Source organism: Dermochelys coriacea, chromosome 2 (assembly GCF_009764565.3).
Source record: "Dermochelys coriacea isolate rDerCor1 chromosome 2, rDerCor1.pri.v4, whole genome shotgun sequence".
NCBI lineage: Eukaryota > Metazoa > Chordata > Testudines > Dermochelyidae > Dermochelys > Dermochelys coriacea.
In genome coordinates, this window is record NC_050069.1 from 254,106,599 (window position 1) to 254,133,380 (window position 26,782).

Consider the following 26,782-nt stretch of genomic DNA (forward strand, 5'->3'; position numbering starts at 1 on the left):
CCCATTCAGTCAGGCACATCTGCCGCCATCCCCATGTATCCCTGCACTCCCTCTCCCCCGTCCCTATGTGTCCCTGCATCCCCCCCACTCAGCCATCCCCCTCCTCTGTTCCTATGTGTCCCTGAACCTCTCACCCTCTTGTCTCAATATGTCCCTGCACTCCCACTCAGCCACTCCCCGCCCCCTGACCTTATGTAGCCCTGTATCCCCACACTCCCCATGTCCATGCACCACCACTACCATTCAGCCCATGGCTCAATGCTGTCACCACAGTAGCTGTTTTGCCCCTGCCTCAATCTGTCCCCCCCACTAGCCCTTCTGAACCCCAGGCTATGTGACCTCCCAGCAGCCCTGTGTGCCCCACTCTGTCTGTTTCCCCCATATCCCTTGCCTCCTCACCTCGCCCCATGGGCAGGGTGCTGTGAGGAAAGCAGCCTCTCTTTCCCCCTCTCTGTGGCTGGCTGCTCAAGCCCTGAGCCTGCTGCCCTCTCTTCTGGCCCTGGTGGGTGAAAGGTGTAATTGCAGTGCCTTGCTGGCAGAATCTATTTTCTGTGGGGAACAAAAAAATCTGTAGGAGACATGAATTCTGCATGCTTGCAGTGGTGCAGAATTTTCCCCAGGAGTATAGAACTATCATTTATAACGATCATTCAGGCCTCTCTGAAGATCCTGTGTTTCTCACAGCTACTTGTATGTAGGCCTTGCAGTTTTTTCTGAACCTTCCCTTGTGCTCTCATTTGTACAGGATGTTGGCTTGAAAATGGGTGATTTTGGATCAAACTTCATGCACTATTAGTTAGTTCATACAATGTTTATTAATGAACTGCTTCCATTACACATTTATATTATTTTCATTGTACACTATCCTTTTCTGTAACCAAACACTCTGTTCATTCGCCTTCATTTCCAAACCTGAAAATCACTGAGAAAACTCCTATTAAAGGTTTACCGTCTCTTCTTTAGTCCCTTAAACTTGTGATTGATTTTAGTGCTTGGGAAGTGAGGGAACAATATTCACTGTTTTGAACCAGATATAAAGATGGGGCAGGTGTGCAAACATCCCCAATGCGCCTCAGTCTTGAGTTGTTTAAACCCTGCTATGCTAGGCCTAAGTCTTTCTAGAGGAGAGACTGCTAAATTGTTCCAAACAGGCTGGTGGATGTGTACGAGCAGAAGGACTCTAAAGAACTGTGAAGACTATACAGTTAAGCATGTGTGAAGTATGATAAGAAAAGCAAGATGGAACACAAAAATCACTGTAGAAGAGATTACGGGAACTAAAAATGTGTCCAAGTACAAAAGAACCAAAGGTACAGTAGTGACTTTGAGGGCAAAAGCAAATCTTCCAAGAGATAGGAGGGTTATTTCTAACAGACGGAAAAGACATTGCTAAACAATTAAACAACTTGTTTACTTCAGTGTACACAAAGGAGGAGAAGAGACAGATGTAAGAAAGAGAAACTGTCTTCCCAGGAGACACACAGATCTACAGAAAGGCCCAGAAAGAGAGAGAGAGAAGAAAACAAAATATTGAAGGCAATCAAAGACATGCTGGAACAATTAATCAAGGACTTAGACTGTCTGAAGATGCAGCACTAGGACTCCTCCCCTCACCCCACCTTTTAATGTAAGTGCTTAAATAGATTGGAAAACCTCTCCTGAGCTCTTTTGGACTCTTTCTCTTTTAAGTGTGTGTGTGTGTGTACACATGAACGTTTACAAGCACACACACACAAACATATTTAAAATGTCTTGAGAAATAACCCAACATTTTATCGTAGAGCCCACTTCATGTAAGCCCCAAGCAGTGTTTTTTCAATGATCAAAGGAAAATGCAGGCAATGAAAGCAAATCAAACCCATTGAAGGTTCAAGTACAGATATATAGCAGATCTGTGGTTTGGTCTTAAAAACAACCAGGGATCCCACACATTTCATCCACAGGCACTGAATTCCAGACATGGAGCTTAAAACACAAAAGCACCGGTAACAAAAAAAGTTTGCTCAACAGAGTCAGCAACCCAGTCAAATTCAGTCACAAATGTAAGGAGTCTAATCAGCCTAGTTGACTACAGTCTGTGTGTGTGGCTAACGCATACAACGATGTAATATTTGCCAGCAGCCAAGCAAAACCTGGCAAAAATGCTAATACAACATTAAAATCAATCATCTGTCATAGCAGGAGCCAGTGGATGTCCATTTGGAATGATGTAAAATTCATGGCACAGGCTGGTCTTTGTTGTGAAATTCTGAAAACACTGGAGGTGATTTAAAAATCCAGCAGAGATTGGGAAATGGTAAGGAGTTACAGTAATCTAGTCTGGAGGAATGGAGGCATTGACTGGAATCTCTAGTTTTCTCTAAGCATCTGCAGATGCTGGAAATGGTCTTTATGTTCCTCATGTGACATCTCGAAAGTGTATATGACAGATTTAAAAAAAACCCAACGTTTGGTTCCACTGCTGGAATCATATCTAGTCCACACAAAGGGATGGTGAAGAGGTGACAGTCTCCAAGGGACAAAATAAGACACTTAAAAGCAATTTTCTCTGACTGGTGTTTAACTCCATTAAGTTTTTGCAGCTATCTAGTCTTGGAGCTCCATGAGGTAGAAGGTGAATCTTTCATTGGAATCAGCAGGGCCTCAAAGAAGTCAGGTTAGTGATTAACAGCCGAGGTGTAGCAATAAAATCCAGACCTTGAAAGGACTCCCCTGAGAGGGAGACTAGAAATGTTAAAGTGAGTAGGACTACGTGGGATACTGTACATTTACAGTAGCCGTGTGCCTTCTTCGATTGACCCATGACATCAGCCTCCACTGTCCACTTGTTAGTTTTTTTTAAACAAGCACCTTCGTGCTTTCTCCCATGCTGCCCACATGTTTGCGAGGAGATCCACGAAATTATTTCATTCTCCATCTTCAGATCCCTTCTCAAAAAGCTCCTTTGCCATGATGCATACGAACATCTTGATAATGGCTAGCCTGTTGGTGTGCTGCCACCACTGCCTGTCACACTGATCAATATTGTTTCACTGTTCACTTGTAAACCCACATCTGTTCTTATCCATCTGTTCCCAGTTGTCTTAGACTGTAAGCTCCTTAGGGCAGGGACCCTCTTTTTGATCTGTGTTTATAAAGAGCCTAGCACAAAGGGGTCCTAGTCCATGACTGGGGCTCATAGGTGCTCCCACAATACAAACAATAAATAATAATGTGAAGATCAGCCCTCCCAAATGAGAAAATGGAGAGGGAAGGCGCTGGAGAGACCCTGATGTAAAACCTATATACTTCAGAAGTGATATCTGGAAGATCCTAGGAACAACAAACCTCGTATTTACACCTCAGCACTGCATCTCCTAAAAATCAGCTGGGTCATTGGTTCAGATTGAAAAACATCACTTAGTGAAGCCCCAACACCTTTCTACATACAGCACCTAAGTATTCCTTAGTGCAGCAGCTCTACTGAGGAAGGTTTGGTCCCTTTCCCCTCCCCCCTGGACTGCTTGCCACCCCACCTCATTCCCTCCACTACAGGTGATCCTAGATGTGGTTCCTAAATGTGGTTAATTCTGCCTACCACCAAGAAAGGTGACCACACTCCTGTCCCTGTTATTTCATTAGTTGTCCCCTGAAATCACTTGGTTTCCAGGTCCTGTGGATGCTCCCCTTAGGCTGAGGGGGGAGTCCTTTAGCAGTGGGTGGGCAGAAGCCCACCCACTTCCTGGATCCCAATAGGACCAAGAAAGGCTGTTTGAGAACTTCTGCCTTGGAGATTCCCATCCAACTGCCCTGGACTGACTTGTAAGATCTATTGGGATTACAGCACATTGAGGCAATGCCTGAAGAGAGCCATTCTGGGCACCAAGATCTCAGAGGAGATATGGTTGAGATAAATCAGTAAGGACCTAATCTTGCTTCTACCAAAGTCAATGAGTATTCCCCTCCCACCCAAACCAACAACTTTGAATTCATTGGAAGCAGGATCAGGCCCTCAGTTCTGGCAAGAGATTGATTGTTGGGTTTGTTGTCTGATGTAATCTATACATCTTTTATTGTTTAGATAAACAAAACTGACTTGGTATTTTACATATCTTTTTGAAAGCTAGGACTCTGTCTTCGGATTTCATTTTCATGTCAAGTCAACAGGACTAGAGGCAATCTAGGAGGGTTGAGTGTGTGTGTGTTTCAAGGATGGTGGAACATACCTTTCTGTTAAATGCCATCGACTCACGCTGGCTTTACTCGTCAGACAAAAGATCCAAGATGTACATTTAGAAGACCCATTATTACTAGACTCCTGTCAATGAGGATATGGGCACTGAAAGGCAATGCTACAATTAACCTGATTTTAGATACATTTTAAAACTGGATTAATAAAATACATTCCTTATTTAGAAGGAACAACGTACTACTCCATCCCTATAATTCTGCCAAACAAAAGAAATGCATAAACCTGAAGTACATGTGTAAGGGGAAGTCTTCATATCTGAAATCTCATGGTGGGGATTCTCCCTCTCACACACGTGTGTGCTCACATGCACCCCCGGATATGGAAGGACCCTTTGTGCCTTGATCTCTCCCTCACATATAGGATGGTGGAGAAGATCAGTCACATTTATGTCCCATTGCTCCTTCTCCTCTTCCATACTCCATGGTGGGTGTTCTGTGAGGCCAAGATCTGTGCCAAGGGGTGGGATGGGAGAAGGAAGACCCTGTATCATTCCCCTCTTCCAGTTTCAAAGTGTCTCATCCACCAGGGGCCATATTATGTTTTCCACAGAAAATCTGCTCCCAGGATCAGCAGCAGCCAGAAGAGTCCCTACTAGCATGGTGCTCATGAAGGGAACCAGAGCCCATGAGACACACTAACATCATTGCATGCATTAGTGCACAATTTGGAGAGGTGCTTAGCATCCTTAGCCCGCACTGAATCCCACAGGAGTGGGGAGGTGCTCAGCACCTTGTACGATTGGGCCCTGAGGCTGCAATTTTTTTCTAAGGACCACCATGCCTTTGTCTGTGCTTTGCAATGCACTAAGCACAAAATAGCATGTTACATAATTGAACAATAATGCACCCAGATTTTAAATGGGCTTAACAACTTTATGAGCCTATACTGTGCATAGCTGCAAATGTTAATCAAAGTTCTTGCTTGTAGGATCTATCTACTGTGTGATAGGGGCCGACGCACAAATGAGCCCCTTGGGGAAATGCATCTGGTTTACTTCTGTGCAACATGAAAATCCCATGGCATCTTGTACATCAGCAAAAACAAAATAAAACAAAAACAAGAAACAAAAAAGCAGCTCCTCCAACTTCCACACAAATGCAGAAAAAGTCCCAGCTAAAGAAATAAACAAAACAAAATAAAAACCCTGTGCATTCTCTTCTATTCTATTTCAGGATGTGTGATACAGAAAAGCAGAACAATTGAAAGGGCTTCTACAAACGTGTGTGGCCTGCTTTATGGTGAATGATAGCATTGTAATCTAATGGTTTCTCACTTTCCTCTATCTTCATTGTTCTGTTTCTTACTGTGGTCTTTGTATCATGTTTAAAATGCTGGTTATAAACAAGGAGTGAAACTCAGCCCAATCTGCTGAGATTTGGTGCTGGCCAGTTTGGTGAAGGGTATACACCCTGCAGAGTTGGGGGTGGGTTGGGAGTTAGCTCTAGCCTGGGGGAAGATGGAAGAGATTCAGAAAAAAACCATCAATCTATGGGGATGAACAGGGAATCCTCCTGAGATGACACGGTGCTGATGTGCTGAAAGGGATTTTCCTCTAACTGTGCACACCAGAGATCCAAATGGAACTGCATTTCAAATCTGAATCTCTTTTGCAGAGCAGTCACTTGATGGGGGATTAAAAACAACAAGGAGTCCGAAACTTGATGGGGGATGTTGCCCTAAGCATGGGCTCTGTTGGATAAAATGGCTGGCGCTTTCTTACTAAAGGAAACAAAATGGGCTTTAAAACAAACAAATGCCCTTGTAATAACTTAGCCCGTGTACAATGGCCTGTAGAGTTTGAGGTTCAGATCAATGTAAAATAGCTACAAGTTCATTGGACCAACATCATCTCCACCAGGGCCTTGTCCAAAGCCAACTGAAATGAACGGAAAGATTCACACTGACTTCAGTGGGCTTTATCACGCTGTGTTCACCCACAGCTAATTCTTCTGTTCTCAAGAACAAAATGAAAAATAAGCCTATTGCAACATGAGGATGCTATTATTTATAGAGAGACACAGGTGTGTATGGAACTTTGCAGGCAAAGGTCCCTGAGCTCACCGTGTAAATTAGATTGAAAAGACAACAAAAATAACATTTTTTTATTTGACCAACTTCTGTTGGTAACAGAGAGAAGCTTTCAAGCTTACACAGACCTCTCTTTTTGAGGTCAGGCTACAACAACAATAGATACAACAAAAATGATGGCAACAATACTCAGGCAAGTGGAGGAAGAAAAAAAAGTAGCAGTGATAGGAGAGCATAGATTTTTCTAAGTGAATGAAAGGTATTTGTTCCATATTTGTTTAACATACTTCACGTCACTAAATTTTTACATACAGTTGTAGGAGGAGCTATATAGCTTCAATGAATAGGTAAGTGAGAGAGAGAAAAATCACTCGTCTCCACTAGTTAAAATCCGATTAGCTGAAAATAGATATAATAATAGTACTTTGCCCTTCTGTAGCATTTGCCATCCAAGTATCTCAAACATTAATGAATAAAATCTCACAACAGCTGTGCATTGTAGCATTATCATCCCTGTTTTAAGAGTTGGGGAAACAGAAGCACAGTGAAGGTATTTGACTTGCCACAGTGTAGCAAGAGGTGAAATCAAAAGAAGTCAGTGGCAGAGCCAGGAACTAAACCCAGTTCTCTTTACTCCCAGTACTTTTGTTTCTTTTAGCCACGAGACTAAATATTAAATAATTTCTTCCTCCTGTCACAGATCCTAAGTGTTATGATAAAATCTTGCTGTCCTTCAATGAGAAAGATTTTAGTCTCTACTGCTTTGCAATGAGATTCTTGTGTGTTTGTGATAACTATCTTTCTGTATACAAAGTCTGATTTGGGTTTCTTTATTTTATTTTATTTTATTTACTATCAATAGCTGGTGTAAGGGACACAGGGTGAATCTGAACATTAGTGGGAATTGTACAGTGAAATCTATACATACTGCTTTGAAAATGTATCCCTGATGCACAAAGAGCAAAATTCTTCTATTTCTTCTATTTCATTGTGGGGATCTCTACTGCAGATTTGGCACTTAGTCCACACACAGAACTTCTCTTGATGCTAATCAGAGTTCTGTGTGGGGGATGAGTGTGGAATATTGAATAGAGTTCTACACTGTGGAAATGAAGAGCATAACTGTGCTCCAAGATTTCTCCTTGGATATGCCTGCCAGCTGCCTCTTGTTACACAGTATAAATCTGGCAAGAAGCATAAATCCTACCTAGAAACTGTTGTGCACAATTCCCTCCTCTCCGCATACAATGTAATCGCTGCTAAATCTCCTCCTGTCTGAGCCTTACAAGCACATTTGAGAATTCTGCTTTGGGGGTTTTTTTTCTCTCACATATTGTGGCGAGGGTTCATTGCTTGGTGGTCAGTAGCAATCTTTTCCTACCAGTAGTGCTAAAGGATAACAATCAGCTCAGAAACAAATGAACAGCAGGAAGTTTGACAGACTGTACTTTTAATGCTAAGTTTTACTTTGGACATTTTAAAAACAAAGCAGAACGGAAAATGATGTCTTTTTTAGGCCATGGTGAAGGCAACAGATACAGGTACTTGGTAAAAGAACAATCAAATGCTACCTCTTCCATAGGAGCTGCCATACCAGAATAGACCTGTGGTCCATCTAGTGCCGCATGCTGTTTTAAACAACAGCCAGTAACCAACAACCTTGAGGTCAGTGTAGTAGGCACTCATGCAATAACCTGCCTTCTGAAGCACTCAAGAGACCTGGGTTCTAGTCCCAGCTCTGCTACTGACTTGCTGGGTGACCTTAGGCAAGTCAGTTCCTCCTCAGTTTCCCCATTTGAAAAACGATACTGATATGATATTGACCTCCTTTGTAAAGTGCCTTGAGAGCTATGGACAAAAAGCATTAGATAAGAGATAGTTATTATTCAGTGCAAGGTTCCAGTGCAGAGCCCCAGTGGAAAAGACAAAAAAAAAAAACATACAGTCCATTAAACACTGTGTTGGTTTATTAAATAATGTAAATCAGTAATAGGCACCACACAGCAAGAGCACTAATAACATGTAATAAAACCTAACAAGAAATAGGGAGTCATATGCTGTAGTTCAATACAAAAACTTTGGCAAGTGGTTCTCAAGGGGAAGAGTCAAGCAGGAAGATATTTTTTCAATCTAGCTGAAGAATGTGGTGCTCATCCTGCAGACCTTACACAAATCATACATTTCTTCCATCTCAGTGGAAGATTTGTCTGCGGGGCTGGGCAACTGGGGCCTAGCAGGGATCAATTACACTGAGTAACTCTAGTGAGCAGAATTCATGCTCCCATAAGTAAACAAAAGAACAACAATCAAAAATTAACAAATAGGATTGTATTTTTGTTCTGTGTTTGTGCAGTGCCTACAACAATGCGGTCCTGGTCCAGGAATGGAGCTCATAAGTGCTATTAGAAGAAAGAAAAGGAGTACTTGTGGCACCTTAGAGATTAACAAATTTATTTGAGCATAAGCTTTTGTGAGCTACAGCTCACTTCTTCGGATGCATTTGGTGGAAAATACAGTGGGGAGATTTATATACACACACAGAGAACATGAAACAATGGGTTTTATCATACACACTGTAAGGAGAGTGATCACTTAAGATGAGCCATCACCGGGGGGGGGGGGGACCTTTCATGGTGACAAGCAAGGTGGGCCATTTCCAGCAGTTAACAAGAATGTCTGAGGAACAGTGGGGGGTGGGGTGGAGAAATAACATGGGGAAATAATGACAGGTTTCAGAGTAGCAGCCATGTTAGTCTGTATTCGCAAAAAGAAAAGGAGTACTTGTGGCACCTAAGAGACTAACAAATTTATTTGAGCATAAGCTTTTGTGAGCTACAGCTCACTTCATCGGATGCATTCGGTGGAAAATACAGCATCCGATGCAGTGAGCTGTAGCTCACGAAAGCTTATGCTCAAATAAATTTGTTAGTCTCTTAGGTGCCACAAGTACTCCTCTTCTTCATGGGGAAATAGTTTTACTTTGTGTAATGACTCATCCACTCCCAGTCTCTATTCAAGCCTAAATTAATTGTATCCAGCTTGCAAATTAATTCCAATTCAGCAGTCTCTCGCTGGAGTCTGTTTTTGAAGTTTTTTTGTTGAAGGATAGCAATTCTCAGGTCTGTAATCGAGTGACCAGAGAGATGGAAGTGTTCTCCGACTGGTTTTTGAATGTTATAATTCTTGACGTCTGATTTGTGTCCATTTATTCTTTTACGTAGAGACTGTCCAGTTTGACCAATGTACATGGCAGAGGGGCATTGCTGGCACATGATGGCATATATCACATTGGTAGATGCGCAGGTGAACGAGCCTCTGATAGTGTGGCTGATGTGATTAGGCCCTATGATGGTGTCCCCTGAATAGATATGTGGACACAATTGGCAACGGGCTGTTTTGCAAGGATAGGTTCCTGGGTTAGTGGTTCTGTTGTGCGGAGTGTGGTTGCTGGTGAGTATTTGCTTCAGGTTGGGGGGCTGTCTGTAAGCAAGGACTGGCCTGTCCCCCAAGATCTGTGAGAGTGATGGGTTGTCCTTTAGGATAGGTTGTAGATCCTTGATGATGCGATGGAGAGGTTTTAGTTGTGGGATGAAGGTGATGGCTAGTGGCGTTCTGTTATTTTCTTTGTTGGGCCTGTCCTGTAGTAGGTGACTTCTGGGTGCTCTTCTGGCTTTGTCAATCTGTTTCTTCACTTCAGCAGGTGGGTATTGTAATTGTAAGAATGCATGATAGAGATCTTGTAGGTGTTTGTCTCTGTCTGAGGGTTTGAGCAAATGTGGTTATATCGTAGAGCTTGGCTGTAGACAATGGATCATGTGGTGTGATCTGGATGAAAGCTAGAGGCATATAGGTAGGAATAGCAACACACATAATAAATAAATAATAACAGGTGGCCACTGACAGCTTGGGAAGTGAAGCCATCATGTTGCACTAGAAGCTTTGCAAAAGTATTTTAAAATTCAGGTAACAAGCTGTTTCCATCAGTTTCCTTGACAGCACCAGAAGGAGAAAAACAAATGTGGGAGATAAAAAGCTGTGTCCGATGAAACACCTGATAAATTTTACAAAAGTAACAAATCCACTAGATGGCACCCAAGAACAGTATGAGCTTCACTGCTCTGACACTTGATAGAAAGAAAACAGGGGTACAGGTAGTGGATGCCATGTTTCTAGCTCTGTTGAGCAGCCTTTAAAAAAAAATAAAGCAACCCCCCCCCCATACTCTTGAAAATAAGAACAATTATAGACCCATAAATCAGTCCCTTCATAAAAAACTAAAAACCTTCTTAACATCAGTGGGCCACAGAAATCTGAAGGGAAATTTGGCAACATCTATGGGGGATTTTTATCCTGAATCTACAAAAAAATCTGTAGAAATTTGAGATAACGGGAGGGAAAGGGAAGGGTTTAAAACTCTGCAGGGATTATTTTCCCTTCTACTTCAACCTTAGACTTTGTTTTTAATAGGATATTAAGGGGCTTATCTCTGCTATCATTTATCACTCTGCACAAGGGGCTCAAACTCGCTTCTCTTACTCACACAAACAATTTGATATACATCTCCAAAGGCACTGAAAGGAGTAAGGGTTTCCAGATCAGGACATTTCACACACTATTTGCCAGTGTCTTCACTTGAACTGTACATTATAAACTAGAGGTGGACCCAAGTCAAGCTCCCAGCCGGAACATCCCTGAACTTGGGGAAAGTTCAAATCTAAAGCCTAACTTTGGTGGCTCGGATCCATCTCTGTTGCAATTATAACCAGGATCTGCAGGAAACCAGCAAAAAGTCAGTGATTTCCCTTAAAAAATGCAATTTATGGAGAGAATTGAATTAAATTAATGTCATGTTCTTTAAAAGTGGTGACACTAATTGGCTCCCTTATTAGTAAATCCCAGCAGAGACAGCAAGGGCTGAATGATCATGAAGGCTGAACTACCTACTCCTCTCATTATGAAAGGTCAGAGCTGTGGGCGAGGAAGGTGGGTGAGGCAGTTCAGGGAAACTTACACTGGCACAGCCCATGGGGTATACGTTCTGTGTAATTCACATTTAGAAACAAAGGGACTGGGATGCGCTGGGGTCACAGCTAATATGGCCACCTAGGCTCAAGCTGTGGCCACTGGCTTGGAAGCATGATCAGACCCCAAGCCCCCCAGCTGGCAGCATATACTAACAGGGTACACAGGCTGCTTCTTTTTGCAGCAGAAGTAGGGTGCACTGCACCTGACAGGGCTTTGGGGAAAGGACATGAGGGTGTTCTGGGACAGGATTTGGGGCTGAGCAGCTTTCTGGGAGATCTGTCATTTTTATTGTCTGCAAGCTGAGGTAAATGGTTCCCTCCATTTGATTATTTAAGGCTAGTGGCTAGTAACGTTAATTTGTTTGCATATTGGTACTAAATCTGCTGGGTGGTTATTGTAAGTTTAATTGCTGTCAAGGTGCTCAGAGTGTTTACAAGAGCTTTGTTCAGGAATGTCAAATCTAAAGAAATACAATAAAATAAATACTCTGCTCTAAGGCAGGTGTGTGTGTGTCCCTGCTAGGCCAACAGCCTCCCCATCCCACTCCCACCCAGTGTGATGCGAGAGTTTTGTTCTCTAAATGAAAGCATTGCTTTTGGGTTGTGCATCATCTTTCCTTGCCTACTATCACACCACTCAGTTGGGACCACCCTTTTAACTATATCCACTAGAATTTCCTACATCATATGCAAAATTCCAAATACATTACAAGAAGATTATAAATTCCCCTTCAGTAGCCCTCTTCAACGGATGCATTTGCAAAGTACTTATTGCACTATCGCATCATGCAACATTACCCACTGGGGAAAAAGTGAGCTGTAGCTCACGAAAGCTTATGCTCAAATAAATTTGTTAGTCTCTAAGGTGCCACAAGTCCTCCTTTTCTTTTTTCTAACACGGCTGCTACTCTGAAACAACTTGCTAGTTGCTCTACAATACAGATAAAAATGTGAGCTTGCAAGATCTACATATACTTACACAACCCAACCACACTATGTGATCAACACATTTCATAACACCAAACAGAGCAATCCTACCAATTCTCTCCATTAAAATATCTTCCTGCTTTACCAACACATCATACTCCGAGAAAACAGACAGGACTCTGACGTAACTCAGTGCCTCCTGGCACTATATTCCTTTCAGAATCTTCACTTCACACTGAATGAATAAATGAAATCAAAAGTATTCATCCAACAGCATGGTTCCATTACAGAAAAAAATAAAGATTCAATATGAGATGTAAATGTGGTGGGGTGGATGATGAACGATTCTGTGGTAGTAGGAAACTGTCTGGATTCCTAAATTGATAATTTAGAGAGTTTCTAACATATGGGTTTTTTTTTAAATATATATATGTGCAGAATACAGAATTTCTGTAAAGAAAGCATAATGATGTTTCTTGGCTGCTAACTGGACACCACTGAAAGAAATTCTCTATGTGAACTCTTTTTTAACTAAGTGGGGTCATATACTGAGATATCTTCTTGACACAACATCTGCACATTACCAGTGTTTTAAAGAAACTAAACATGATATCTGTTTGTCAGACTGAGGTCTAAATCATACTCTGAAGTTAGGAATTTATTTTCAAATCTAAAATCAGAGAGGCCTTTAACGGGAAAACTATGCCCCAGCTTTTAAAAGTTATTTAGGTGTTGCTGCACTCAGCATCACAACATCTAATTGATTTAGGAGCCTAAATCTCATTTTCAAAAGGCATCTAGGAGTCTAGGAGTCTAGGAGACTGGCAGTCAATGGGATTTAGACTGCTGAGTACCTAGATCCCTTTTGAAAATGATATTTAAGCTCCCAAATCGTTTAGGCATTGCCATGCTGAGCACAGCAACACCTAAATACCTTTAAAAATTTGTGCCGATGTGACTAAATTCTTTCATGCTTGAATTTTTATATAAAGTATTATATTAATAATTGCTTTCCAAGAGATCATTATAAATACTTTGTATTTCTACTTTCCTGTTACATATAAAAATATGGTAGGATGAACATACTGAAAAATGTAAAACCAATTTTTGGGCCACATTTTGATACCCACTTCCTTGTGGTTGGTGGTAACTTATTCATCCAATACTCACTGACTTCAGTGGGGCTTCATGTGGAGAAAGGTACTATAGAATATTGCAATCCAGCACTTTATAAAAAGGCATGTAACATCTCTTCTCCTCCTCCCATTTTGTCTACTTAGGCCCTTATCCTGCCAAACTTTATGCACAACTGGTCACAGGATCCTGATTCAACAAAGCACTTAAACACATACTTAATTTCATGCAGATGCTTAAGCTCAATTGAAATAAAAAATCCCATTGAAGTCAGTGGGACTTAAGCAAGTGCTTAAGTGCTTTGCTAGATAAGAGCCATGCGTAGTGTCATTGACTTCACTGAAACTACTCAGGAGCATAACAAAAGGCACACTTGTTTGGGAGCTGATTTATAGATATGAGAAATGCTTACCACCTGTTTGGACACTCTATATAGGAATAATAAACCAGTGAAAGAATACAATGAATAGCAAACTAGAGCTTTAGTTTGAGAATTCCACTTACAATATTCTAATAACAGCAAAGTACAGGTGTATTGTATCTCACCATTTTTACTGGTAAAAATTTGCACATGTGACTAGTAGCTAGTGTGATATTCAGAGCACACAAATTTATGTTCACTTCCCAGTTTTTAGCTATTTATACTACATTCCAGCCAACAGCATGAAAACTAGGCCCTCTCCCGGAAGTGGACTACTCTTGCTTCTTTCAGGTTATGTTCTGTTCTACAACACACAGTACAGTGGATGCTCGACTGCTGCACAGAATTGTTATAGGCAAATCATTAGTTGTATCTTGTATTACTTTGTAGAATTTTAAATTGCTGCATTTTAAAATGAAGATTGAATTATTGCTTACCCAAAAGGTATTTTGCTGAGGACATAATATGCTGTAAACGAATGCTGATACACCTGCAAAATGAAATTTAAAAGAAAACAAGATTAGTAATGTAATCTATGTTAATGGGGCTCATATCAATGCAAAGTCTAGCATTTTATGGCAAGGAAGCTGTTATGAATACTTTGTAATCTGTACTGGAAAGGAACGATAAATTAATTCACCTAATGGTGATGTGTGATATTCATCTCACACCTTGTTAAAATGTTTGGCAAACTGTATCCATCCAAATGCTCTGTCGTTGCCATGGCTACCAGGTCTTTGATTAAGGTAGGGGCACATGCTCCCAGCAATGGCTAAATATAGAACAATCATTAATGAGGACACCTTGGTCAGTTGGAGACAGGCGACATGGTTATAACAAGACACAACAGGGATATGGTATATACTGCAATATCCTTTCGTAGCTATCAGAGGAAAGCTGACTGATTTTGGGCTCAGCAATAACTTAAGGTCTGTTTGACCCTGAGAGATGCTGAATAGCATCTTCAACTCACTGATTTTTCTGGGAGGTGAGGGCATTCCTCACTTCATAGGATTAGGCCCTTTGAGAAGGGAAAATTTACTACTCATTTTAATGGTTTAAAACTTGGTGGACTGATTTTCAGTGTGAATTAATTTGTCCAGGGGATTTTTGATTGCTCAATGGGAGGAATGGGTGCTCAGCACCTGTGAAAGTTAGGCTGCTAATGTGGGTATGTAAATATAGATTTAGGTATCTGACTTTAGGCATCCACGCTTTCAAATTCTGGTCTATTGCTTTAACTTAAAACACATTACAAAGTCAACATTTACTCACATAGACCACTCCATGGCATCTGGAATATCACTCTGATTTCAATGTCTAGTTTATGTGGCCCTCACCATTGCTCATAAAGTACTTGAACTTTGTCATAGATTGAGGGCCTCTTGAATACATACACAACATCACTGTACTCTCTCCAGGAGTTACCTATTATCTTGTACAAAATATTCTGACTATTCCCACAGACCAACAGATATCCTAAAGGGTGATAGAAGCCTTGATGTGACCATAACACAGACCTGTTGCCATCCTCACACACTAACTTAAATCTGCTTGATTGTGATGCCACAGCCAGGGCCACAGAATACAAGACGATGCTATAGAATTGAGGAGAAGCAACTGCAGAAATCAGTTTAAAAACTGGCTGCAGTATCTAGCTGCTTCCCTTCTTTCTTTATCCTGTTCCTTGTTTTGTTCACATTGTAGACACTGATTAATGTGACAAAGTCAGGAGGGTTAGGGTGAAAGTGTAGGTTTCATTATATAAATTACAAAATAGTCAAACAATAATAATAGAAGAGCTTTGTGAAATTTTTAAAAATTAAAGTGTGAGGGCCAACATCTTGCTTAACCCAACAGCGATTGAACTGGAGACCTCCAGAGCTGATATCAGCATTTGCTACAGCTTGAGCTAGCCTGATGCACACAGCTTTAGCAGACCCACCTCTTGTGGATTGGGCAGAGAGGGAAACCTAATACACACTGATTACTGGGTTACCAACACAGACACTCCTTTGTAGCAATTGCAACCCAACATTGCAGCCTTGTGCCAGTGCATGAAAGCCAGTGAAAGAAAGGGGGAAGCAGCCATCAGGGTGTAGGGGGAGCTGTCTCCCAAAAGCTGGAGGTATGACACCAAAACAATATCTAATTGGTTATAGATGGCAATCTGCACCTTTTGTCTCTATTCATTCATTCCTTTACAGACACAAACCCCTTCAGAGAGCATCACAAAATCACATCCTATTAAGGTGCATGAGGATTCTGCGTCTCTGATTTACTTGACAGATATGCAAAATCACTTGTAGCTTAGATAACTACCTCGTGACTACACACCTGAGAAGGCACAGGAATGCAAATGACTTTGCTGCAGGTTTGCATTTTTTTATGCTGAACTTGTCCCCTCCACCCTTCTGAGATGGTGCAATGCTAATTAGTGTTGTATTTCCCGCCCAGCCCTTAATTCCATTAAGTTTGCTGAGGTCTCCTCAGAGGTCACAAAGTTTAAATTTGGAGAGCTGCAGTGTAAATCTGAAGGTAGCATAGGTCCCTAGGTTTTACTTTAGTGTTACTGAAGTTATAAAGGTGTTCTGATTCCCCAAAGAGAAAGAATGGGAATAGCAAATCCTGAATACAAAGGAGAAAAGCTGCATGGAGCCATATAGTAAAATCCTGGCACAGCTAAGCTAAAAACCATTTTGGAAATGTCCTATAAGATTTTTCATGTGAAGTCAGACCAAACTGTCCTCAGAATAATTCCCTTCATACCTGTATTTAAAACTACCAGGGTCCATAAATACTGAGCACTGTTCATCTTTAAAATGCCTCAGAATCACTAAATACTCCTCCAAAGCCTCTAGGAAGGGGGGAAAATGGGGCAGACAGGTTAAGTTCAGAACTAGAACATGACTCTCTTGCTTATTAACATAGGCAGGTTTTCAAACAGGACAGGACTATCCCACATATCGGAAGACCGTTGAAGTGCCAGTATGAACACTGTCAGGCTCACACAAAGGAGAAGGAGAGGAGACGACAAATGGAGTGGACAGGCAAACAGATAGGGCAACTGCTGGGAAAGGCATTGGTTAGTGCTTTTTCCTGTGGTTACTATAGATTACAGGCAGCCATGTTAGAAGGCGCAACACCACAGCAATTAGCAGTGTCAGAGGCACAGAGATTGTTAAGTGCAGAGAGACACAGAGACTGAGTGGGTAAACTGGATGGGATGAGGAAAATGGGAGTGGAAGGGAGCTCATACTGGAGCAGCAGAAAGGAAAGAGCCTGCACCTTGCAGAGGGTGGCCAAACGTACTCGTCCTGTGAGGACTGCTTTATTATCTGATCGTCATCACACACCCCCTCAGGTCTGGGACCAACCCTTACAGATGCACACATGATCATCTTTCATTAAAGAGAGAGACCAATCTCTCTCTGTCTTATGAGTCTATCATGTTACATTGGCTTTACCTGTGGTGTGCTGTCTCCTAAGGGGACTTGCCATGACTTGTCACTCATGGCAGCAACTGCTGCTCACGTGAGCCATCCCATTGAATCCCTGATATCAAAGGATTAGTTATGAGAATAAAGTTTGCAGGAACAGGTTCTTGTTGTGCTACTTCACCTCTTATCCTTAATAGACCATGGACCGCAATGGCTCTGGTTACTCCCACTGTCCCACACATGCTGAGATTACACACGGGTAGGCATATTCCTAAAATAGAAAGGGATGCAAAAGAGACCTTGGTGCAATATGAAATAGCTGCATCTTTCTTTGGTATGAGAATCAGAACTAAATTAGTCCAAAGTCCTGGGAGAATGGCTAGAGTTATCTAATATCTCTATGGAAATTTCTGTTGACTTGTGATGGAATTTGGAGCAATTTTCTTATTTACCTGCCGAAATGTCCCCCAAAGGGCAAAACATTGGACAGAGTGACCTGGAATCAAAGACTCAGGCTTTGTGGCTGGCAAACTCTTAAAAGTTATTTTCTATGTGCTTGAGTTACATGTTCCAATAAATGAACAACTGAAGAATTTCTGATGATAAGTATCAGACTTTCCTAACAGCATGGACACGAGGGAACCCTCTCCCCTCCAGTGGTCAGTTCACTTCTCCATTCACACAGGTTGGCTAAACTTTGACTTAGAGGAACAACATGGTTTAATGAGGTGAGTGACAAAGGGAGAGCCAGGAATTCATTAGTTTTAATCCCAGCTGTGCCAAAGACTCACTTGGTGGTAAATCATGAAATCTCTTGGTCTCTCATGTTCTGCACCTATACAAGGAGAAGAGGGGAAGAGGGAAGATAATGCTACTTATCTGCTTCCATGGGGCATTGTGAGGAGTTGCGCAGCTTTGGAGCTCTCAGCCCTGATGCTTGCCTAAACTCAAGCAGCTTGCAGCACAACCAAAGATAGGGGTGTGTGAAAAAGGCTTGGTTTGAAGCAACCTCTTTTTACTCCCTAGATCCTAGGCTGGATATGTGCCAGGCCATTTCCCAAGAGTAAATTAGAGCAAGATTAGGGCTGCTCTACATTACATCTGCTACCAATGGGCCCAAGGAGGACAGAAAATCCTCAGCTATGTTCCCTATGTCAGCTGCAGGTGGGATAGAAGTCACTGTGCCATCAGAGGATCTCCAAACCTACGCCATCAGAGGATCTCCCTCCATTGGGCTGATCATCCTGCCATCAGCTACATAGGTCTTTTCCACTTCTCATCCTCATTATCCACAGCAACAGTCGCATGCCTTCTTCGCAAAGGTACCAAATGACAAGACAGATTCAGTACCTATGAGCCTAAAAGGCAATTATTTTATCTAAAATTCAGAGACATACAGATTTGATTACACTCTGCCCTGAAACCATTGACTTCATTTCATACATTCATCCACCCAGGAGTAGAACTTCCAGCACCGTCCAGCCCCTAGCACTGAGGAATAAGATAGTGTGTCTATAACGTCTGGTTTGACCCCACCTATTCATTGGGAGTGCTTAAAGTTAAGTGCTTGTTTAAGTGAGGTGTTGTACTGGGGAGCCCAGAGCCCTTGCTCCTGCTCCAACACTCATCACAGCCCCAGCAGCATCTGATAGTGCTCCCAGGGTCAAAAGGACAGCATGACTCTCTTTTCCTCCCAGACTCTGGCACAGATAGCTGATCTCCCCCTACTCCTGTGCTTCACAGCCAGGTCATAGCTGTCCCTAACATGGGTGTGTTTCCACTCTTCCTATCGTCCACACACAGCCAGCCAGAATCTGGCTATAAAATGGTTGTTTCCTTTCCTATCATCACTGATTTTAAAGGTTTCCTAACCTTCTTTAAAAATGTCACTAGAAGATTTTAGATTTGGCATCATACAATTATATCCCAAGAGGAACATAAAGAGAAAAAAAAAACCAAATTAAGAGATCAGACCACCTCCTGGAAAGGAAATGGTTAGAAGAGAAGGACAGAAGACTGATCTATTTTCCGATATCTCTGCTGCCATGCAAGTGATTTGCTTTTACAGATGGAAAAGTAATCAAATTTCAGAGAAAAATGAATCACTAATTAGAAATATTCAGAAACAAAACAGAAACAGAGTAGCTGAGGATCAGAAAATGTCTTAGACGCCAAGGCTCCAGGGTATGCAAAATATCTGCCCACGAGAAAAACACGGAGCACAAACTGAAAGGCTTGAGACTCAAAGCTGAAAACACAATTATCACCTTATAAATTGAAAAATTACTTATTAAGAATGTCATTGGGCCAGTTTAAAAAAGGAAAATCAACGGGGTGGTAACTCACCAAATCCTGCTCAAATATGAAGTTCACGAGGGTCCTCCAAGGGCAATCAATTACCTTACTCTTGCACCACTGGTCATTGAACTCAGAAGTCCAATTTATTGGCAGTTCACAAGAGCAAAAACATTTTACAACAGGGGCGGGCAAACTTTTTGGCCTGAGGAACACATTGGGTTTCGGAAATTGTATGGAGGGAAGGCTGTGCCTCCGCCCCCTATCCACCCCCCCCACTTGCTTCTCGCCCCCTGACACCTCCCCCTGGGACTCCGGCCCCATCCAACCCCCCCGTTCCCTGACGACCACCCCAGGACCCCTGCCCCATCTACCCCTCCCCGCTCCCTGTCCCCTGGCCACCTCCGGAACCCCTGACTCTGACTGCCCCCCACCGCACCATCCAACCCCCCCTCCTTCCTGACTGACCCCCCGGGACCCCTGCCCCCATTAGCCCCCCATTCCTCACCCTCTGACCGCCCCAACTGAATGCACACCCCCACCCCCTGACCACCATCCCGAACTCCCCTGCCCTCTATCCAACCTCCCCACCCCCGCTCCCTGCCCCCTTACCACGCAGCACAGAGCAACGGTGGCTGGCGGCGCTACAGCTGTACCGCCCAGAGCGTTGCACCGGTGTAGTGTAGTAAATTACTCTCCATAACTGCTACCAGTAGCACATTCCTACGAGGAGCAAGTTAATACACTACACCAGCAACATGGTGCACTGAGGCTGCGGGGGAGGGGGAACAGCAGGGGAGGGGCCAGGGGGCTAACCTCCCTGGTGGGAGCGCAGGGGCTGGGCAGGACGGTCCCGTGGGTCGTAGTTTGCCCACCTCTGCTCTGAATCCTCACTGGACTCAAACTATTCTTGTAATCATCTGTCCCTTTTCCTCTCAAATGAGACAAGCAGTACAAAATAAAGCTCAGATGGTGTGTGAAACTGGAGCTGCTAGATCTGCCAGCAAAGTCCTCCATTAATATCTCTAACAATGTGGTTTGTCAGCAGAAGATTTATATAGGTCATTTTTCCTTTCTTCACTGCAATTGTGCAATGCAGAAATGAATATATCAGTGTCAGACCAAACACGAGGCTGTGGCACTTTAAGAGAGTTAACTATTAATACCACTTCAGAGTGGACCTGATAGCCTGGCAACAGTAACCCACACTGTGATGCAGGAGACTCAGGATAAAAGAGGCCTTGGGACATTTCACTCTTTAGGCCTGTGGAATATAACTAGGCTCTGAAGCTGACAAAATAAGAGTACCAAGAAGGAGAAAAACAAGATCATGAGTGGTACACAGTGACACCATATTTCTTTGCTGTACTAAGGGACAGGTGGGGGTGCAAGGGACTGCTTTGTTATCTACTAAAGGGATCAACAGGAGAACTGTGTTCAGAGAGGAAATAAGATCCAGGTATTAGTGGTAGGCTGTGTTACACATTATTAAGACTGCCTCCATATAGCGTGCCTTATGCATGCTAAAACAGATGACCCACAGTAACAGCCTGTTCACTTTTCTATTGTCACCTCCGTTCCTGAGTCAATCAATCACTAAGAAGTAATACTGGGTTGTTACTTCCTGGTGGTTTAAATCTTCCTGCTCTGAAAAGATTAATTGTCAGATTAAAAAAAATCATCGCAGTTCCTCTTCATTAAATTCTTTAAAGAATTGGAACAAATCAATGCATCCCACTGGGTAATATTTCAGTATTTTTATACAAGGATAACACAAAAGGCTAAATTTTCATTGTATAATTAATTATATTCTAAACCACCCTGTGATCCCATTGATTTTAATGGGACTTCTATGGGTTGAGACTAGTCAGTTCATAATTTGGAACATTTTTCTGTTTATTAATCAAACGTGAATGAAGTCCTATTTTCATACTGGCTACTGTATGTTACTTCATAGGCAGGAAAGATCCACTTTTGTTAACTGGAGACTGTAACCCTGGCAACATTCTGTTAAACTTTCAACCGTTTCAAACACATAAAATGCAATTAAATTTTTCTTCTTGCTTTTATATATGAATGACTTATAACACTCGGAGCAACCTCCAGTTGAGGCATTTCCTACTGCTTTGGAGATGGCTCTCAGCTTCTCCTCTAGATGGTGGCAGATCGTGAGGTAATGCTCTTCCCACCTATCATTATTATCAATCAAAGCACCATCAGCATTTTATTGCTAACAAGAGTTCCATAAGAACCTTGTTTCCTGCAGAATCCAATTCAACTATGTAAATATCTACACCTTCGACAGTCGCTGCAATCCAAGAATGTGGAATCCATGCAGTTATACCTGTTTCCTAAACTCAGGGAAGCTCTGCTATTTGCAAGGAGAGAGAGCCAATGGATAATTTCATGTAAGTGGAGGCTTTACTTCCACCTCTCTAATCTTTCGTATTTATCCCGGTGCCTCTCTGATGTGTCACCTTTCTTTCTGCGGCAGAGGATTCTGCTTTTTCTCTGCACCTGTGACGGGGGGGGGGGGTACAAACACCACACTGAGCAACAAGGGGTTAAGGAAGTACTCTGGGCTCACCTATAGCAAATATGCCAACTAGAGAAGGAATTAAAAGGCAGGGGAGAAGCTCATCTGAGGACAGACCAGGGAAGAGGGCAGACTAGGGAAGAGGGCAGACCGGCTACTGGCAACTCCAGAAGGGACAAGCTGAGGGAAGACAGAATTTCTCCCTAAACAACTGCCCAAAGGGCCCTCCATGGGGGAAGGGAGGGCTTGCTGCAGAGACAGCCTGAGGGGAATATAAACTCTGGACTGGATTGAGCCCCTTTATTTTCTGTTTGCACTACCCCAGTGGGGGGAAAGGCCTTGGACTGAGCTGGCCCAGGAGGCTGGGCCATACCACAGGAGGAGGCAGTTGTTATCCGAGAGCAAAAGGAGAATGACCTGCTATACACAGCCACCAGAAGATGCCTTGGGCTGAACAGATAAGCCTCACCTGCCTTACCCCAGATGGCAACCTTGGGACAACAGCAGGGAGGTGAGTAGGAAGTGGGCCTGGAAGGGCCATCTTAAGCATCCTCAACTGTCAGATCACTGATAGCCCTCAAAGGGTCCTGGGTCAGAGGCTGGTGGAGTGGAGGCCCGGGCTCCCCTACCAACAACCCCCCTGCACATCAGGACTAAGCCCTGATCACTAGGAAGCACTTCCCTGCCAACCTACCCTGAGCGAGGGCCATCACATAATCCTATTTGCTTTCTTCCTTCCCAAGTAATATATCCCTAACTACGGTGCTATGGACCGTGTGTGTCTGCCTGTCATCCCATTCCTCAAGCAACGCTGCACATTCTTTGCAGCTATCCTAAATTAAGAAGACTGTAATCAAGGTCAGGCACCTCTTGTGTTTCGGCTTACTTGACTGTCAAATAAACAGATGCGACTGTTAAGCGCATTATTTGGCAGGGAGATCTCCTCATGTCCCACTGCACAGTACTCACATGGCTAAACAAAAGGATAAACACATGTAATGTACCCACTGCTACAAAGAAAGCCTACCGTGAACATCCTATAGAAGGATATAGAGGTGAGCAGAGCCTCTGACAGACCAGGAATGGTGGAAGTGGGCTTGGTACTTAGCTGCAGTAGTCTCTCTGGAACTGATGGACAGACAAAGCATTCTGGCACTGAGGATCTTTGCTATTCTCTCCATATTCTGTGGAAACTGACGACTTAATTTGGGACCACATATATTAGTTACAGTGACACTTATATCTACTTACAGGTGTAGGCCAAATTGTGGCCTGTCCTGTGCACCCACACAGGGAAGTGAGGGAGAATAAACTCCCCTCCTTTATTCTTACTCCCTTGCACCAGCTACTCATACTTCAGGTAGCAGTAGAGGGGACAGCAATCACTGAGGGGCTTCTAGGTCACCTCCCATACACAAGGAGAGGGAGGGCAGAAAATGATACTTAACAAGTGTTTGCACTGGGCTTGAGAGAAGGAAATGTATCCAAGTCAACTCAAACCAGTCTGCTTGAGACGGCAGACCTGAATCCTAACATCAGCAGAAGATTAAAGATGGATCCTAGTTTCTGGGCTAGGCAGCGGAAAGGGCCCAACCAAACACTGAGTCAGGGACAAACTAAAGGTTAGATTCTGATCTCATTTACACCAGTGTAAACATGGAGCAACTCCACTGACATCACTGGAGAGACTCCAGGTTTACGCTAGCATAACAGATCAGAGATTGCCTAGGGAGTCTACCAAGCACTAGGAAGAACAGAAGTTTTTTTTGAAGGAAGTGGAACAGAAAGGAATGGTCTGTGCAGGGGATGGAGCCTGGGAGGAAGAGAAAGGAGAGGTGGAACAGCAGGAAGAGTCTGTGCAAGGGGCTGATTTTTTTTGTATGGTGGGGCTGACGTAGTCTTAGACCAAACATTCTGGGCCTGTATGACACAGCACTGGAACATTGCAACATCAGCCTAAAACAGCCCTCACTTTGTGAGCCCATCCTCAAAGCATGGACAGTGGAAACGGGTGGCTCCTTTTCGTCACACAACAGGCAGAGGGCTCATGACACTATTCAACTAGCCGAACCAGAAATGCCCAGCTCTTCTCTGCTACCCACACTGTAGGTCTGGTCCCTTGGAGCACAAACACTTCCAGAGTGATGTGGCATCATGATGTGAAAAAACATCTGTGCCATAGGGTACTTGGTCCAGGTACATTTTAGGCTTTTGTGGCTAGAACTCAAACCTATTGCATACGCTGCAAGCAACTGACAAAATCACTATGCAGATCTCACATGCAGAGGCTGCTGGGAGCAGAACCCTCGTTCCTCAGCTCCAAAATAAAATGCCTCTAAACCAGCTAAGCTAAAAGAATACCCCATTACATATTAGAGCTGGGGCTGTCAGCTAAAGTGCTAACCAGTAAAATAAAGTGTTTTAGCCAGACTAATGTGGATAGACTCTAGTACTGTAAGATAATAATGCTAGTTAATGTTGTACAAACTGAACTAACTAGAGCATAACTAGCTAGTGCATCTGAGTGTCTGTTGTGGGACAGTTTGTCAGTTTGACTGTGTGCTTGATTGTTTGAAAAGTGTGAATTGGGAATGCTTTGTTCCAGGTGAGACTTGAGTGAGCCTGACTGTTATAAAAAGCCAGTCAGCTGCAAACCAACTGAGCGGCGAACAGAGGGAGTTCGCCTGGGTAGAGCCCACTGAGGCTTTCATCTTGCAGGCTTCTCTGAGCACCTGAGGAAGCTCTTAGAAGGAAGGCAATATGGATGGTAAGCGTTCAGCTGTTACCTGCAAAGGATGTGCCATGTTTGTCCTTCTTCCACAGGACAGAAGCAACTTTGTCTGTACAAAGTGCAAGCTGGTCTCCATATTGGAAGAGAAGGTTCAAGGTCTGGAGAAACAAGTATCGACCCTGCGTTGCATAAGGGAAACTGAAGATTTCCTGGACAGACATCAGGATATGCTTCTACAGACACAACATTCTGAAGATTCAGAGCAGGCTGCGCAGCGGGGACAGAAGGACGGTGAAGAAATTTGGCAGCATGTGACCTCCAGAAGAAGAAAGGGGAGCGTCCATGTATCAGCAATGCAGATACAGGTAAGCAAACATTTTCATGTTCTCTCCACAGGTACTAATGCGGAGAGTGGACTAGATGATATATCTGAGGGAAGGGAGCAGAAGGAGACTCCGCCAATTGGAAGGCATGAGATGCACTGTCCTAGGGATGGGGGTTCCACGACCACCACACCCAAGAGAAGGAGGAAGGTGGTGGTGGTGGTCAGGAAATCCCTCCTCAGGGGGACTGAGTCATCTATCTGCTGCCCCAACCGGGAAAACCGAGAAGTCTTCTGCTTTCCAGAAGCTAGGATTCACGATGTGACAGAGAGACTGCCGAGATGCATCAAGCCCTCAGATCGCTACCCCTTCCTGCTTCTCCACATTGGCACCAATGATATTGCCAAAAATGACCTTGAGTGGATCACTGCAGACTACGTGGCTCTCGGAAGAAGGATAAAGTGAGGCGCAAGTGGTGTTCTCGTCCATCCTCCCTGTGGAAGGAAAAGGCCCAGATAGAGTCTGTCGAATTGTGAAAGTCAACGAATGGCTACACTGGTGGTGTTGGAGAGAAGGCTTTGGATTCTTTGACCATGGGGTGGTGTTCCAAGAAGGAGGAGTGCTAGGCAGAGATGGGCTCCACCTATCGAAGAGAAGGAAGAGCATCTTCACAAGCAGGCTGGCTAACCTAGTGAGGAGGGCTTTAAACTAGGTTCACCAGGGGAAGGAGACCAAAGCCCTGAGGTACTGGGAGGAAGCACAAGTAGGAGAGCGCAAGAGGGGATGGCTCCTGCCTCATACCGAGAAAGCGGGAGGATCAGTGAGTTATCTTAAGTGCCTATACACAAATGCAAGAAGCCTGGGAAACAAGCAGGGAGAACTGGAAGTCCTGGCACAGTCCAGGAATTATGATGTAATTGGAATAACAGAGACTTGGTGGGATAACTCACATGACTGGAGTACTATCATGGATGGATATAAACTGTTCAGGAAGGACAGGCAGAGCAGAAAAGGTGGGGGAGTTGCACTGAATGTAAAAGAGCAGTATGACTGCTCAGAGCTCTGGTATGAAACTGCAGAAAAACCTGAGAGTCTCTGGATTAAGTTTAGAAGCATGAGCAACAAGGATGATGTCGTGGTGGGAGTCTGCTATAGATCACCGGACCAGGGGGATGAGGTGGACAAGGCTTTCTTCTGGCAACTAACAGAAGTTACTAGATCGCAGGCCCTAGTTCTCATGGGAGACTTCAATCACCCTGATATCTGCTGGGAGAGCAATACAGTGGTGCACAGACAATCCAAGAAGTTTTTGGGAAGTGTAGGGGACAATTTCCTGGTGCAAGTGCTGGAGGAACCAACTTGGGGCAGAACTCTTCTTGAACTGCTGCTCACAAATTGGGAAGAATTAGTAGGGGAAGCAAAAGTGAATGGAAACCTGGGAGGCAGTGACCATGAGATGGTTGAGTTCAGGATCCTGACACAAGGAGTAGGAGAGCAGCAGAATACAGACCCTGGACTTCAGAAAAGCAGACTTTGACTCCCTCGGGGAACTGATGGGCAGGATCCCCTGGGAGAATAACAGGAAGGGGAAAGGAGCCCAGGAGAGCTGGCTGTATTTTAAAGAATCCTTATTGAGGTTACAGAAACAAACCATCCCGATGTGTAGAAAGAATAGTAAATATGGCAGGCGAT

At 43.5% G+C, this 26,782-nt stretch overlaps 1 protein-coding gene across 7 annotated transcripts in view; it reads right to left on the reverse strand.

The window, feature by feature from the left end:
• The window catches only part of DPP6 (dipeptidyl peptidase like 6), an 868,888-nt gene that overhangs the window by 178,135 nt on the left and 663,971 nt on the right, over positions 1 to 26,782 (reverse strand). For all 7 annotated transcript variants that reach the window (XM_038391573.2, XM_038391575.2, XM_038391569.1 and 4 more), the window contains exon 6: positions 14,203 to 14,255. In XM_038391573.2, coding sequence (XP_038247501.1) covers positions 14,203 to 14,255 — 53 coding nt within the window. The remainder of the gene's footprint in view (positions 1 to 14,202; positions 14,256 to 26,782) is intronic.